We start from the raw sequence: 14,689 nt of genomic DNA on the forward strand, positions 1-14,689 counted from the left end.
ATGTTAGTTGACCACTCTTGCTTGGATCAAATTTAGGGGAACTTTCTGCACCCACACAATGAAAACCTAAACACCCGGAGAACTGCAGACTAGCTTCTAATGGGAAGGGTTTGCTGGCTTGTTGGACAAAGACTGCAAGACGAATGAGAAATGCAGAAAAGCAAGCCTAAACTGCACACAGCACATTTTATTTCAAATGGGTCCTCGGGGAAGTGGTGTGCGCAGGATGCCTCGCTGCGGCCTGAATTAGCGATGCATTGACTCCTGCGGTGATCCCAGCTGCTTCCAGCCCAGACTACCAAGATCCCAAGATGGTGGCCAACCTGCACAAGACTGGTGTGGCCTAGAGGGCTTCAGGGGGCTCTGCCAAGGGTGCCGACAGGGAGACGGCCCCAGAGCCAGTGTCAGGTGGAGGACGGCTGGGGCTCCCCGCGGTAACTGCTCAGGAGTCGGCCGTGGGGAAGAAGGGAGAGGCCTCAAATCCTCTTCCAGTCCAGCTCTCTGCTGTGGCCCAGGAAGGCAGTGGAGGATGGCCCAGGTCCTTGGACCCTGCACCCCATGGGAGACCAGGAGAAGCGCCTGGCTCCTTGCAGCCATCTGGGGAGTGAAACAACAAAAGGAAGACCTTTCTCTCTGTCTCTCCCTCTCACTATCTGTAACTCTACCTGTCAAATAAATAAATAAAATCTTAAAAAAATAAATAAATAAAGTGGCGCGTTGGAGGTGCTAGAACGGTCTAAACCGGCAAGAACTGGGGGGAGCCGGCAAGGACCGCCCTCTTCTCCCACACAGGTGCTCACGCCCGCTTCTCTCAGCCTGGGACGCCAGGCCCCGTCACTGGCGGCCCCGAGGGTCGCCGCAGGCCGCGGCGCGCCCGCCCCGCGTGCACTCCCTCAGGGCCGCGGCCGTCTGCGCGGGCGGGCGGGCGGGCGGGCCAGGCCGCGGGCCGCGGCGGGGCGGCGGCCGCCGGCGTGCGGTCCTACGGGCTGCAGGGGGCGCTGTGCGCGCCCTCGGGCGCGGCCGCCCAGCGCAGCTCTTTTTTAAAGGGCCAGCGGGGCACGTGGCTCGGGACGCAGCTCGCGGCCGCCTGGCAGGCGCTCCGAAGCTGGGCGGCTCCCTCTCCGCCTCCGCCGTCGCCGCCGCGCCTCGCTAGGCCCGACAGGCCGGCCCGAGGACTGCGACCAAGCTCGGGACGCGGGCAGCCATGGCCGAGACGGCGCCTGCCGTGGTAAGCGCCCCGGCCCCGCGGACGCCCGCCCCGCGGAGGCCGCCGCCCCGGGGGCCCTCGCGAGGGTCTCGGCTGCGGCCCGGCGGGCGGAGGGGAGGGCCCCCGGCCGCCTCCGAGCGCGCGGCCCCGGCTCATCGCTCGGCCCTTCGGAGTCCCTAGTGGAAGTCCCACCAGGCGGCCCAAACCCCAGGCCCGGCGGGCGGGGCCCCGACGTCGGGGGCCCGGGCGAGCTGGCCCTGGGCTGGAACCCCACGATGAGACCCTGCCCCCCACAGGGCGTTTCTGCTCTTTTGAGACCCCGGGGCGGGCAGGCGGGAAGGGCCGGGGTCGCCCCCTCCACGGGACGACCCCACAGTGGAGCCGGCTAAGGTCACTTGCCCAGGCCAGGACCTCGGAATTAGACGACTTTGAAGAGACCGAATATCACACTTCCACAAAAAGGGAGTCGAATGCTGTTTACAACAGGGAAAAGAGGTGTGGGTTTTTTTTTTTTTTAAATTTTTCTTTTAAAAAATTAATTTGGCAGATTGTAGGACACTGCCTTGGTATTGTGCGGTCTGTCCAATCTGAAGAAAAGCATCCTTTGGCCATTTTTGACACACGAGGGAAAAAAACCTTAGGCAGAGAGAGCTCTCTAAGCCCTGTGTCGGTGAAGTTCTGCACCCTGCTTCTTCCGGATGCTTTTATTTTTTATTTTTTAAACTTGTATTTAATAAATATAAATTTCCAAAGTACAGCTTTTGGATTACAGTGGCTCCCCCCCCCCCCCCCCCCATAACTTCCCCGGATGCTTTTAGAGGGAGCTTCCTGGCCCTCCTCACTGCCTAGTGAGATTGGTGTGTGGCCTTTGGGTTCCCTGAGCGCAAGGGGAGAAAGGAGGGGTTGGGATCCTGCAGGTTTATGGCCTGGTTTCCTGGGGCAGGCCCCTGGGAGGCCTTGAAAGCATTATAGACAGTCAGTGCTCTGAAGGGGGCGCGGAGGGCCTGCAAGGTGCCCAGGGAGACGGCCTGAGAGCCAGTGTCAGGTGGAGGAGAGCTGGGGCTCCCCGCGGAACCCCGGAGTCACCGCCGGCAGCGAGGGTGTGAGGTCGGAGAGGTTGGGATGGGGAGTGTAGACTTTATACTAGGTACACTGGGGAGCTGCTCCTGTTATGGACCCACTACTCTTCACCGTTTTCTAGACGTGGAAGTGAAGTTGAAAGACGTTTGGGAACTTTCCCCAAAGTTGCCGGCTTGTGAGTGCAGGACTGTGCAGAGCTCCTGTCTAGAGGAAGAGACAGGTGCAGAGAGGGGCGTCACCGAGAGTGGATGCTGACCCTCTCTGGTCCTGTCTTCCCGCCTGTTTCCCACGTGCTGGCCGTGTCTCCTGCCATAGTGGCTTCACCCCGACTCGTGTCCCGGCTCCCCTCCATCCCCATTTGCTGTCGATTGGCCTTTGGGAGCCCAGGTGGGGCTTCCGGAGGGCAGGTAAAGCGTGTGATTGGTACTTCTGGAAACATCTCTCTTTTCTCTTTTGTGAGCAGGCTCCGGAGAGGGACCAGCGGCCTTCCACACCTCCTTTGCCCCAGGCAGCTGTTGAGAACAACTCTTACCTGTACTCTACTGAGATCACGCTGTGGACCGTGGTGGCTGCCATTCAGGCCTTGGAGAAGAAGGTGGATTCCTGTCTGAGCCGAGTGCTGAGCCTGGAGGGCCGCGCAGGCACGGCTGAGAAGAAGCTGGCCGACTGCGAGAAGACGGCCGTGGAGTTCGGCAGCCAGCTGGAGGGCAAGTGGGCCGTGCTGGGCACCCTGCTGCAGGAGTACGGGCTGCTGCAGCGGCGCCTGGAGAACGTGGAGAACCTGCTGCGCAACAGGAACTTCTGGATCCTGCGGCTGCCCCCGGGCAGCAAGGGGGAGGTCCCCAAGGTAGCCCGTGGGTGCCCTGGGGTGGGGGAGCCCGAGGAGCCGCGCCTGTAAGTGTTGGGCGAGTGAGTGTGACCCTGTGGTTCCAGGTGCCCGTGACCTTTGATGACGTGGCCGTGTATTTCTCCGAGCTGGAGTGGGGCAAGCTGGAGGACTGGCAGAAGGAGCTGTACAAGCACGTGATGAGGGGCAACTATGAGACGCTGGTCTCCCTGGGTAAGGCCGCAGAGGGAGCCTCTGGGCCTCCCTGTGTGCAGCTTGGGTGTCTTTGCGGTCTGTGTCTTTGCTTTGCGTCTGTTTCTTTGGGCATCTCGGGCTCTCTGTGGGCACTTGGGACCCAGTTCTTTCCCCGCTCCTTCCCTGTTCTGTCCAGATTATGCCATCTCCAAACCGGACATCCTCACCCGGATGGAGAGGGGAGAGAATCCCTGTCCTGAAGACCAGTGGGGCCAGGAGAAGGAGGATGAGGAAGAAACTGCATGTCCAAGGAAGCCAGCCACTGGTGAGTATGGGGGCCAGGTAGGGGAGCCGCTGGGGCAAACTGAGCCAGGCCCCCCTCTCCTGGGCTTCCCAGACAGTCTGGCAGGCCAGGAAGGGACCATCAGCCCTTAATCCAAAGTGGGGCATGCTCTGTCCAAGGCCACTCAAGCCACGCAGAGTCTGCGTCTGCCCGGGGGAGCAGGCAGCGCTCACTTCACAGGGCTGTGGTGGGACCGAGTGAGAGGGCACTCGGAAAGCCTGTCAGCCCTGGGCTTTTATAGGTGGGGACTCGTTTCCAGTAGTGAGAGCAGCAGTAGCACCTGAGCCACCTCCTGGCACCTGCAGGGGTGTCCGTATCTTCCTTGTGCCTCTCGCTGCTGCTTCCCAAGTAAGGCTGAAGTCAGCAAGAGGTGGTCAGGGGCCTCCCTCCCTCCCTGTGGACAGAGATGCCAAAGCGACTGCTCATCACAGTGCTCTGGGTGCTTCCTCCAAAAAATACAGTTTTAAAAAATAAGTGGAAAAGTAGTTCAGGGGATCACCAGGTGAGCATCACCAGACCTAGCAGCGAGCTAGATCCTGCCACACGTGCGTCATCCATACGTTTTTCTAAACATAACCACAGTACCATTGTCACACCCACAGAATATCACCTAATAGCTAGCCCTTACTGGGTTTCTCCTGATTGTCTCAAAAATGTTTTCTGTAGGTGTCTGGATCCTGATTATAATAAAGGCCACATGTTGCATTTTGTTACGTCTCCTGTCTGTCAAAAGCCTGTAAAGTCTGCTCTTCCTTTACATTTTTTTTTCCTTCTTTCGTTGAGAGGCAGAGAATCAGAGAGAGGGGGCGGGAGCTAACTCTCATCTGCTGATTAACTCTCCAAATGCCTGCAACCTTTGGGGCTAAGACGGGTTGAAGCGGGGAGCTGACCTCCCACTGAGATGGCAGGAAGTCCAGTCGCCTGAGCCGGCACTGCTGGCTGCCTCAGGGTCTGCATTAGCAGGAGGCTGGAGCCCGGAGCTGGCACTCAGGCCTAGGGACTCCGGTGTTCTCACTGCTAAGCTAAGTACCTGCTGCTTCCTCTCATTTTTTAAACAGTCTTATTGAGATATAAGTTTCATACCATGCAGTTCACCTATTAAAAGTATTCAGTTCAGTATTTTCCAGTGTAGTCAGAGTTGTGTGACCACACTCTGGTTTTAGAACAATCTTGTCCCATGAAAAAGAAACCCCATGCCCATTAATGCACCCTGCATTCCCGTTTCACCCGCCCAAGCAACCAGTAATCTGTTCTCTGTCTCTGGATTTCTCTATCCTGGACATTTCATGTAAGTGGAATTATACGATCTGTGACCTTCTGACTTCTTTAGTGTTTTCAAAGTTTGTCCATGCTGTAGTGTAAGTACTGTGTTCCTTTCTTGGCTGAACAATCTTCATTCTACAGAGAGACCACATTCTGGTGGCTCATCAGTAGTGGCTCTCACCCTCCAGGCCATGTATTTGTTGACGTTTGGATGTAATTGTTCTTGCTTTACCACATTTTGGATTTGGTGTTCCTTAATATCCTCTTTTACTTTCTGTGTCTCCCATGAACTGATAAGAACATCAAGAGGATGATTTAGGAGTTTCCGTTTTTTTGGCAAGACCACTTGAGAGGTGGCGCTATGTACTCCCTGCTGTAGCATCAGGAGGCACAAAGGTCTGGTTGTCCTTCGTCTTGGGATTGTCTGCCTTATCTTCTATTATAAAGATCCCCATCATCAACTTTCCACAACAATTAATTGGCCATTGAGGATTCTCGTCTGGATTTGAAAGAGTTATTCATTTATTTGACAGGCAAAGTTATAGACAGAGAGAGGGCGAGATCGAGAGAGAGGTCTTCCATCTGCTGGTTCACTCCCCAAATGGCTGCAGTGGCTAAAACTGGGCCGATCCGAAGCCAGGAGCCTCTTCCAGGCCTCCCATGGGGTGCAGGGCCCCAAGCGCTTGGACCATCTCCAGCTGCCTTCTTGGGCGCATTAGCAGGAAGCTGCATCAGTGGCAGAGCAGCTGGGACACAGCCGGCACTCTGACACAGGGTGCGGACATCCCAAGCAGCAGCTTGACCCGCTGTGCCACGACACCTGCCCCCCAGTGTATCTTTAGGATGGATTCCTAGAAGCTGCACTGCGGGGTCAAAAGGAAGATGAGGGGTGGGCACTGCGGCCCGATGGGGTGAACTGCCACTTGGAACACCCACATTCTATAGCAGAGTGCTAGTTCTAATCCTGGCTATTCCATTTCTGATCCGGCTCCCTGCTAATGCACTGGGAAGGCAGTGGAAAGTGGTCCAAGTGCTTGGACCCTGTCACCCGTGGCAGCCTTTCCCTGCTACTCCACAATGCTGGCTCCTGTCAACATAGTCTCAATGGCAGCTCTCAGTGTGGTTGAGTATCTTTTTTTTTTTTTTTTTTGGACAGGCAGAGTGGATAGTGAGAGAGAGAGAAAGGTCTTCCTTTTTGCTGTTCGTTCACCCTCTAATGGCCGCTGCGGCCAGCGCATCATGCTGATCTGAAACCAGGAGCCAGGTGCTTCTCCTGGTCTCCCATGCGGGTGCAGGGCCCAAGGACTTGGGCCATCCTCCACTGCCTTCCCGGACCATAGCAAAGAGCTGGCCTGGAAGAGGGGCAACCGGGACAGAATCCAGTGCCCCAACCGGGACTAGAACCCGGTGTGCCGGCGCCGCAAGGTGGAGGATTAGCCTGTTAAGCCACGGCGCCGGCTGGTTGAGTATCTTTCATATGTTAGAGGCCAATTAATTTTTTAAAAACTTTTTTTAATTTGAAACACAGAGATGCAGAGAGATCTTTCATCTACTGTTTCACTGCCCCAGTGGCTGCAGTTGCTGGGGCTGTACCAGGCCAAAGCCAGGGGCTAGGAGCTCAGTGCAGGTCTCCCATGTGGAGTGGCAGGGTCCTACCATCTGAGCCATCACTGCTGCCTCCCAAGGTATGCATGAGTAGGGGCTAGAATTGAGGGTGAAACCAGGAATCGAGCCCAGGTACTCAGTATGGGATGTGGGTGCCCCACGCAGTGTCGTAACCACTGCACTATTTTAGTTTCTTGTTCAATTATTTATTCAGGCCCTCTCTTTTGCTCTAAGAAATTTTTTAAAAATGCATACTTCCTAGTCCCACCCAGAATTACTGATGCTAATGTTGGGGTTCTACAGTGGCTCCCCAGGCAATCCTTTCATACCTGCCTGGTTTGGGAGTCACTTGTAGTTTTGTTTTGTTTTGTTTTGTTTTTTTAATTTAGTTTTACCTATTTGAAAGGAATAGTTACACAGAGAGAGATCCTCCAAAATCACTCTCCAAATGGCTGCAATGGCCAGGGATGGCTCTCTCATGAGTGCGGGGTCCCAAACACTTGGGCCAACTTCCGCTGCTTTTCCCAGGCCAGTAGCAGGAAGCTGGATTGGAAATGGAGCAGCCGGGACTTGAACCGGTATCCATATGGGATGCTGGTGTTGCAGGCAGTGGCTTTACCTGCTGCTCTACAACACCGTCCATATGGTAGTGTTCTGAATCAGGAGTCTCTAAAAAGCCAGAATCTGTTTGTTTTGTTTTTAAATAATCACTATATTTAAAATAAGTAAACCCTCTAACAGGGCCTCTGAGACAGAAATCACATTCAGAATATGTTCATTTAAAAAGGAAGAAAAGATTTATAGATTACCAAACTGACATCTAAGCACTTCAGTGTGTATTGTTTGAGTTCAGTTCTTACACACACGCCCACACACACACACACACATGCCCACAGACACACACGCATACACACACGCCCCTTGGGGCTAAGGGTCCATTTGCACACACCCACACACCCACACCCCTTGGGGCTGAGGGTTCATTTGCTCACCCACACACACGCATACACACACCCCTTGGGGCTAAGGGTCCATTTGCACACACGCACACACACACACCCCTTGGGGCTGAGGGTTCATTTGCTCACACACACACACACACACACACACCTTGGGGCTGAGGGTTCATTTGCTCACACACACACACACACACACCTTGGGGCTGAGGGTCCATTTGCTCACACACACATGCATACACACATGCCCCTTGGGGCTGAGGGTCCATTTGCACAAACCCACACACCCACACCCCTTGGGGCTGAGGGTTCATTTGCTCACACACACACACACACACACGCCCCTTGGGGCTGAGGGTCCATTTGCTGAGGGACAAGAGACGTCACTGGTGACAGCTGGGTTTAGAGCATCTTCCTGGCCATGCTGCTGCTGTCGCTCCTGCTGGTCTGTGAAAGTCACTGTGAGTGAGTCTGGCCTCTTGGTCTTGGGGACCTCCCTCTGCTTCCTCCTCTTCATCAGGAGCCACTGGAGTCCAGGGGGTTCTGTGGGTCTTCTTCTCACCGAGGCGGTATCTTTGGGGAGGACCAGTTTTCTCTGACTGGAAACAGCCCTGGTTGGCCGGGTTACGTCTGGGAGTGCAGCTGCCTTCCCGCTGCTGTCTGCATTCCCTAGTCTGACTCACTCTTCTCTCCACTGTTGGAAAGTAGTTTTGGGGATGAGCATTCGGTCTTCTGGTAAAGACGCCAGGTGGGAGTCCTGCATCCCATATCGCAGGTCAAGTCCCAGCCGTCCTCCTAAGTCATGCTACCTGCTGATGTGCACTCTGGCAGGCAGCATGTGATGGCTCAGGTAGGGTCCCTGCCACCCATGTGGGAGACCCGGATTGAATTCCTGGCCGCTGTCTTCAGGCTGAACCAGCCTGGGCCAGTGACGGCCTTGGGGAGTAAAGCAGCAGATAAGAAATCCCAGTTTCTCTCCTGTTTGTTTCTCAAATAAATACTTAAATAAATCACTTAAAATTATTTTCACTCCTTAGTGGCTCTTGAATGTAAAAATTTCTTGATTCAGACTTTTTCCGCTCCTTTTTTGAGGCTTCATTTTGTTCCTGGTCGCCATGTGGACTTCTCAGTGGGATGAACAAGGTGCTTCTCTGTTGTGGGAAGGATCCAAAGAGAAACCTTCAGAAGATGAGATACTAAGATTTTTAGGATCTGCTGTGGAAGCAAGCCTTTGGGTCTATCGTGGCGGTAACACTTGTAGGGGCTGGGGACAGTTCTGTGGATGATGTCTGCCCCACAGCACACCCACATCTGAGACAGCTCCCTGGATGTGTTAGCAGTTTCCACCAGCACCTTGCCCTCTGATGACACGGTGGCTAGCTTTACCACTTCTTTTAGAAGGGAAGTATCTGTCGAAGCCGAGTGGACGGGCCGCCTCTTGGGCCGCTGTATCTTGGGCATCTCTGACACATCTTTCAAGACTCCACTGTTCCGGAAAAGCCGACACAGTTGGTTCAAACTCAGGTTTGGAGGTGGAGCCAGTTTTTTCAGTGAGTCTGGATGCCTTGTCTGTGTATGCTGGTCGTCTGATTTCAGACTTCTCAGCAAGAGAGGATAAGGGACGAGAACCCGCAGCTGGTGCAGAGAGTGGAGAGTTATCTCAGGAGAACCTGCTCAAGTGGAGGCGCTGACGCCGCAGAGGCCACCGCCTCACTGTGTGTCTTGTGCTGCGCCTTGGGCTCCCTGACACTCTAGAGTGGCTTGGAGGAGGCCAGCAAGCCACTGTGGTGGCTGTAGGGCAGCAGGGCCTTTCTCTTCTGCTTACAGGGCCAAGTTCTTACCCCTTCTCTGTTAAGACCTGTCTGGTTCTCTCGGGGAATTATCAAGGCCTTAAAAAAATTGTAAACATTTTTTTAAAAATTGTAAGTATTCCTGTTTTTTGTTTTTTTTTTTTTTTTTAAAAATCATTCTCATTTTATTTAAAAGGCAGAGAGACAGACGGAGAGGAACATTCCTTCAGCCGGTTTACTCCTCAGTTGCCCGCAACAGCCAGGACTGAGCCAGGCCAAAGCCAGGAGGCAGAACCTCACTGCGGGTCTCCCACGTGGGTGGCAGGCACCGAAGTACCCCAGCCATCGCCTGCTGTCTCCCAGGGTGCGCATTAGCAAGAAGCTGGATTGGAAGCGGGGTGCCAGGACTCAAACAGGCGCTCCAGTGAGGATGCGGGTGTCCTGAGAGGTGACGTGACTGGCGTGCCACACACCCACCCTGAGTGTGGCCGCCTTGGGCCGAGTTCAGGTGTTGGATGTTGGGGAGGCCCACCTCATTATTCTGCCCTTTGTTTGAGCTGATACCCCAGGACCCCAGGGAGTGTATTTAGCCCTTCCCCGGAGGATCCCTGGCTACTGGGGTGGGAGGCCTCCGTGCTGTGCTTGGCGTCACTGATTTTTGTTCCCCAGGCCTCCTTCCATGCCCGGAGTACATCCCCAGCCCGGTCAGCCCTGCCCACCAGGAGCCTACGGAAGGGCAGGCCCCTGAACAGCAGCAGGACTCAGCAGCGAGAGAGAGCCCCTGCGAGCCAGGCACGGGTGAGGGGCACAGCCAGGGCAGCAGCATGAATGGTCCCCCAGGGCAGTGCACAGGTACCAGACACATGGTCCTGGGAAGACGTGCTGGAGGTCTGGGGGCGGGAGAAGTGGCTGGGGACCTGCCTGGACTGGCAGACTGGCTCCCCCGACATAGGCCGAAAAGAAGGTAGGTCTTAGCATTTTCACCACAGCAGATGCTCTGAGCAGAGTTGCTGGAGTCCTGGGCTCGCTAGGCTGGCTGGAGTGCGGCTGGGGAGGGTTCTCGCTGTGGTTGGGCGACGGGGCTGTGTGTGCCGTGCCTGCGTGTGGCTTCCGTCTCTGTGTGTGCCCGGCTGTGTGGCCTCCTCTGGCCTGCTCTTCCTTCTTGCTGCCAGCCTGACTCTGCCTCTGTTGCCTTCTCCCCGTGCTTTTTCTACGTGTCTCCCGCTGAGCGTGGCCTCCCTCAGTGGGCAGTGACATCTCCTGTCCCTGTGTCCTTTCCCAGCCAGCGTATAAGTTTGGGCCCTGCCCGTGGAGTTGGAGAGGTGGGATCTCTGGTAGGAGGGCAGTGTGCCTGTCTGCTGCTTACCTGGATCAGCCCAGGCCTCCCCAAGCCCTGTCACCCTGAGGACCGGCAGGGTGACATTCAGGTGCAGGGGGACAAGGTATTAGCGGCCTGCAGGGGGTTTGGGGCAGGGCCTTTGTTGCTCTCTTCTCACCTGGGAAGGCCTCTGGACCAAAGTCTGTGGCTCCCTCTTCCTGGCAGGTCCGTCAGTGTGTTCCCTCTGGGAATCCAGTGTGGGAAGGGTCTTCACGGATTCTTTGTCTCGCAGGGCCTCCAGCCAGCACCGGCGTTCTGTCCTTGATTAAACAGGAGGGAGAGTCTTCAGAGGGGGAGGCACCAGTCTCCCCTCCCAGAGACATCCTGCCCAGCAGGGGGCCAGGTGAATGAGGGGCAAAGGCACATGAGGTCAGGGTGGAGCCTTGCAAGGAGAGGGGTGGTGGGGTCAGGTGATGGAGCTCCCGCCCACAGCCCCAGCGTGGACTTCCGGAAGTCTCTCCCCACTATAGTCTGGCCAGGCTGGAAAGACAGGATTTGAGAGCAAGCTGCACACTGCCAGCTTGTGTTCCGATGACAGAAAAGCCATCCACGTGGCCTCGTTTCAGCCTCAAGTGGCCCAGGCTCAGCCTGTGATTTTAGGCCCCCCTGCCTTAACCGGGCTTTTCCAGTGGGCTCAGTGCCAGGACCCCTCCTCCTTGCCCTAGGGGCCCCCAAGATCTGACCGCTGTGGCCTCAAGTCTCAGGTCCCAGCCCATCAGCCTGTCCTTTTCTTGGCTCTGTGCCAGCAGCTCCTCAGGAGCCTCTGGGCTGGTGCCTGCTGCCTGGTGGCAGAAGGCGTGATGCAGGCAGGCAGGGCGCCCCGTGCAGATGTGCTGTGCCTGGGAGTAGCGCTGAGTGTGGGGGAGTCGCTCACTGCTCCAGGCTGCAGAGGCCCTGTGGCACGCTTCGGAGGCAGGGCCTGATGTCAGAGCTCTGTCCTAGAGTTCTGACATCGGGCTAGAGGGGCTCACAGCGCACGTGGGGAGACAGGATTTGGGGGGAGGTAGCAGCAGGATGGACCTGGATGCAGACTGGGCTGAGTGACTTGGGGGCAGATGCGGTCCAGTTGGAAACCAACACGGATTCCTTTTGCCAGGTGGTGGTGTGGCCATCAAGACAGAAGCACCGTCTGAGGACGAGATGGTTCCTGAGCAGCTCTTTCTGGGGTCCCCGAGCCAGACCAAGTGTAGAATCCCCAAAGGACCCAGGAGCAGGATGGGGGGGCCCAGTCGGCATCATGCGGAGGGGGTGCCGAGGGTGCGGGTCGGGGCGCCTCGGTCGCCAGGGGCCATGGGTCAACCGCCCCGTGTCCTCCCTCGCCGGCGCGAGCGGGCCTTCCCCTGCCCTGACTGTGGGCAGAGCTTCCGCTTGAAGATTAACCTGACGATCCACCAGCGGACCCATGTGGAGGAGGAGCACAGGGAGGCTGGGGACAGCTCAGGCCCTGAGTGGGGCGAAGCTGACGCCACGCTGGAGCCGGGGGAGGTGGTGGTGCCTGGCCCCGTCATCCGCTGGCTGCCCGAGGAGCCCGAGGGCCCCCGCTCCCTGGCAGGCCGTGCGTTTGTGGGGCGCAGGCCGGCAGCCGCCAAGGTGTACCACTGCAGCGAGTGCTTGCGCTTCTTCCAGCAGAGGAAAAGCTTGCTGCTGCACCAGCGCCTGCACACGGGCAACAGCCAGGGCTGGCCTGCCTGTCCCTACTGCGGCAAGGCCTTCCGCCGGCCCTCGGACCTCTTCCGTCACCAGCGCATCCACACCGGCGAGCGGCCCTACCAGTGCCCCCAGTGTGGCCGGGCCTTCAACCGGAACCACCACCTGGCTGTCCACATGCAGACTCATGCCCGGGGCCATGCCCGCCAGGGGAGCCCACCCCTGCCCGGCCCCAGCCACTTGGAGGAAGGCTGAGCAGGCGGAGCCCTCCCTGGGCCGCCCTGGCCGCGAGGGGCCTTTCCCTTTGTGCCTCTGGCTGATTTCTTGTTTTCAGATACTTTGGTGGTTTTTTATTTTATTTTTTTTTCCATTCAACTGGGAAGCAACAGCCCCTTTGATGTCAGATGCTCCCAGTCCCTGTTTCCTAGGTCTGGCACTCTGCTGCCTTTTTTCTGCATTCCTGACTTACAGTGGATTCCTTCAGGCTTAGGGGATGCCAGTGTTTGTCGAGGGCCTTTGGCAGGTACCACAGACAGTCCAGGGGACCAGAGACAGAGGCCCTCCCCTCATGGCTTTGATTCAGACAACAGTCGCCTCCTGCCAGCGGCCAGCATGAGCCCAAAGGAAAGACCCTGCACGTCTTCTACTCTTACTTTGAAGCATCTTTTTTTCTTAATGGATTTTTCCTTTAGCTTTTCCAAGTGTCGTGTACAGTTGCAAAAAGGACCAAGAGCCCCAGGCTGGCGGGGCAGGACTTAACTCTGTGGGGCTGGCAGGGCTGGGAGAGGGGCCCAGTTTAGAACAGCCCGTGGCTTTTGATAGTGATGCCTTGATGCTTTGGTTGCTGTCCTGGAGGCCAGTGGTCTTCCCAGGTGGGTGTTTCTTGGCCCAGAGTGAGCCCCAATATTCCTAGCACTTTCCCTGCAGGGTAGTCACACCATCGTCTACCCCATTACCGTGGAGAGGAAGCTGAGCTGGGGTGGGTTACACTAACCACAGGGGGTCTCAGGGTCGTGGATGCAGGTGCTCCATTGACAGCGCCCCAAGCAGTGCCTTGAAGGGGGGTGCAGAGTGAGCCCAGGAGGCTCCTGTCCAAGAGGAGGATGGCTGTGACAGTCCACCTGGACTCGGCCTCCGATGTCTCCTCTCAGGTGGAGGGTTCTTTGAGGAGTATGGGCTCTGGGGCAGAAATGGTCTGGGAGATCTGGGTGAATCCTTCAACCAGGTTTAGTCTTAGGTTCCTCGTCTGTCCAAGTGGGTGATGGCCCCGGTGTCCTAGGTCACCTTAGAATTGTCAGGGTCAGATTTAGAGGCACTGGGATACACAGGTTTGTCCTTTCAGGGTCAGGACAGCCTTTCTCTTCCGTCTTGGTCTGCAGCCCTCCCTGCAGTTAGAATCCCTCTGTGCGGTTTGCAGCAAGGTAAGGCTTCCTACTGGCCTGCGTCCGCTGCGGGAGTTCAGGCAGTAGTACCACGCCTAGTGGAGTCCCGAGGGAAGTGTTCTTGTGCCTTCTAAACGCCCCGCTTTGGGTGCTACCTGTGAATCAGCCTGGGTGTGGATGGTTCCGAGACTGGAGCATTGGGTACCCAGTTATCCTGATGACTTGCTGCCTTGCCTGGCTCCATGAGAGGCAGCAGTGGTCAGGTCTGCTCCTGGGTGTCCAGCCGTGTCACCTTGTTTCCCCTTTGACCCCTCACACTCCTCCCAAAGTTCTGAACAGAACCAGGGGCTGGTGGGGCCAAGATGAGTGTGTAAGGCAGTGCAGCCGAGCTCACTGGGTTCGGCAGTGTGACAGCAGCCTTCTGTGCTGTGGGTGCTCCCTGTCTGCTGTGCCACCCCTGCCCTTGCTGGGGGCCCCAGGTCAGAGAAGGGTGGGCGGAAGTTCTGAGGAGGTGGTGCCAGTGTAGCTGATCAGAGTTTAACCCACACTGCAGGAGCAGCCCTGAGATGGTGGGAAGCCCTGGGCTAACGCTTTTTTCAGTTCCTACACCTGTGTTTTATAATGGTAAATGCCATGTGTTTGTGCAATGTTCCAATAGAAACACAAACCATATTCACAAGGCACTGGCTCCCTCCACTCCCCGACCCCCGCCCTTGTTTTAGTTCAGAGCGCTGTGTGCTCGGCTCTGGGTTAGGCCTGGCTTGCAATAGGAAGCTTTGCGTTGAAACACGTGAAAGGAGGTGGCGTGGGTACCGCTGCAGGCGGGGTCCCAGAATTCTGGGCCTAGATTCTTCCTCGTTTGTAAAGCAGTGAAGTGTTTGGGCCCCTGAGGACTGTGAAAGGGACAGCCTGGCCCCTAGTCGGTGCTCAATAAACATGTCGGCATAAACGCGTGGCATGCACGCTGCCTGAGCTGCGGTGCGGGGCAGTTGGGGTGCTGCGGGTGCTGGGGCTCGG

General features: G+C 56.7%; 1 protein-coding gene across 4 annotated transcripts; it reads left to right on the forward strand.

The window, feature by feature from the left end:
- The first annotated feature begins 1,139 nt into the window (after positions 1 to 1,139).
- On the forward strand, positions 1,140 to 14,610 carry ZNF783 (zinc finger protein 783). Of its 4 annotated transcripts, none has more exons than XM_062193339.1 (8): positions 1,140 to 1,228; positions 2,751 to 3,134; positions 3,221 to 3,347; positions 3,505 to 3,633; positions 9,462 to 9,629; positions 9,935 to 10,117; positions 10,876 to 10,986; positions 11,740 to 14,610. In XM_062193339.1, the coding sequence occupies exons 1-8, from the start codon at positions 1,205 to 1,207 to the stop codon at positions 12,543 to 12,545; spliced, it is 1,932 nt and encodes a 643-aa protein (XP_062049323.1). In that variant the 5' UTR covers positions 1,140 to 1,204; the 3' UTR covers positions 12,546 to 14,610. The 4 variants fall into 4 exon arrangements, with proteins under 4 accessions (XP_062049323.1, XP_062049388.1, XP_062049440.1 ...); XM_062193404.1 differs by having other exon boundaries at positions 9,935 to 10,063; XM_062193456.1 differs by lacking the exon at positions 10,876 to 10,986.
- The last annotated feature ends 79 nt before the right edge of the window (positions 14,611 to 14,689 follow it).

The sequence above is a fragment of the Lepus europaeus genome, chromosome 1 (genome assembly GCF_033115175.1).
Source record: "Lepus europaeus isolate LE1 chromosome 1, mLepTim1.pri, whole genome shotgun sequence".
In the NCBI taxonomy this organism is placed as follows: Eukaryota; Metazoa; Chordata; class Mammalia; order Lagomorpha; family Leporidae; genus Lepus; species Lepus europaeus.

Bases quoted from the DNA above. Each gene is read 5' to 3' on its own strand.
- ZNF783 (XM_062193339.1), top strand. From the start codon at position 1,205: ATGGCCGAGACGGCGCCTGCCGTG. The intron at 3,135-3,220 runs GTAGCCCGTGGG...CTGTGGTTCCAG, and splicing joins GCAAGGGGGAGGTCCCCAAG to GTGCCCGTGACCTTTGATGA. The intron at 10,118-10,875 runs GTACCAGACACA...TTTGTCTCGCAG, and splicing joins TCCCCCAGGGCAGTGCACAG to GGCCTCCAGCCAGCACCGGC.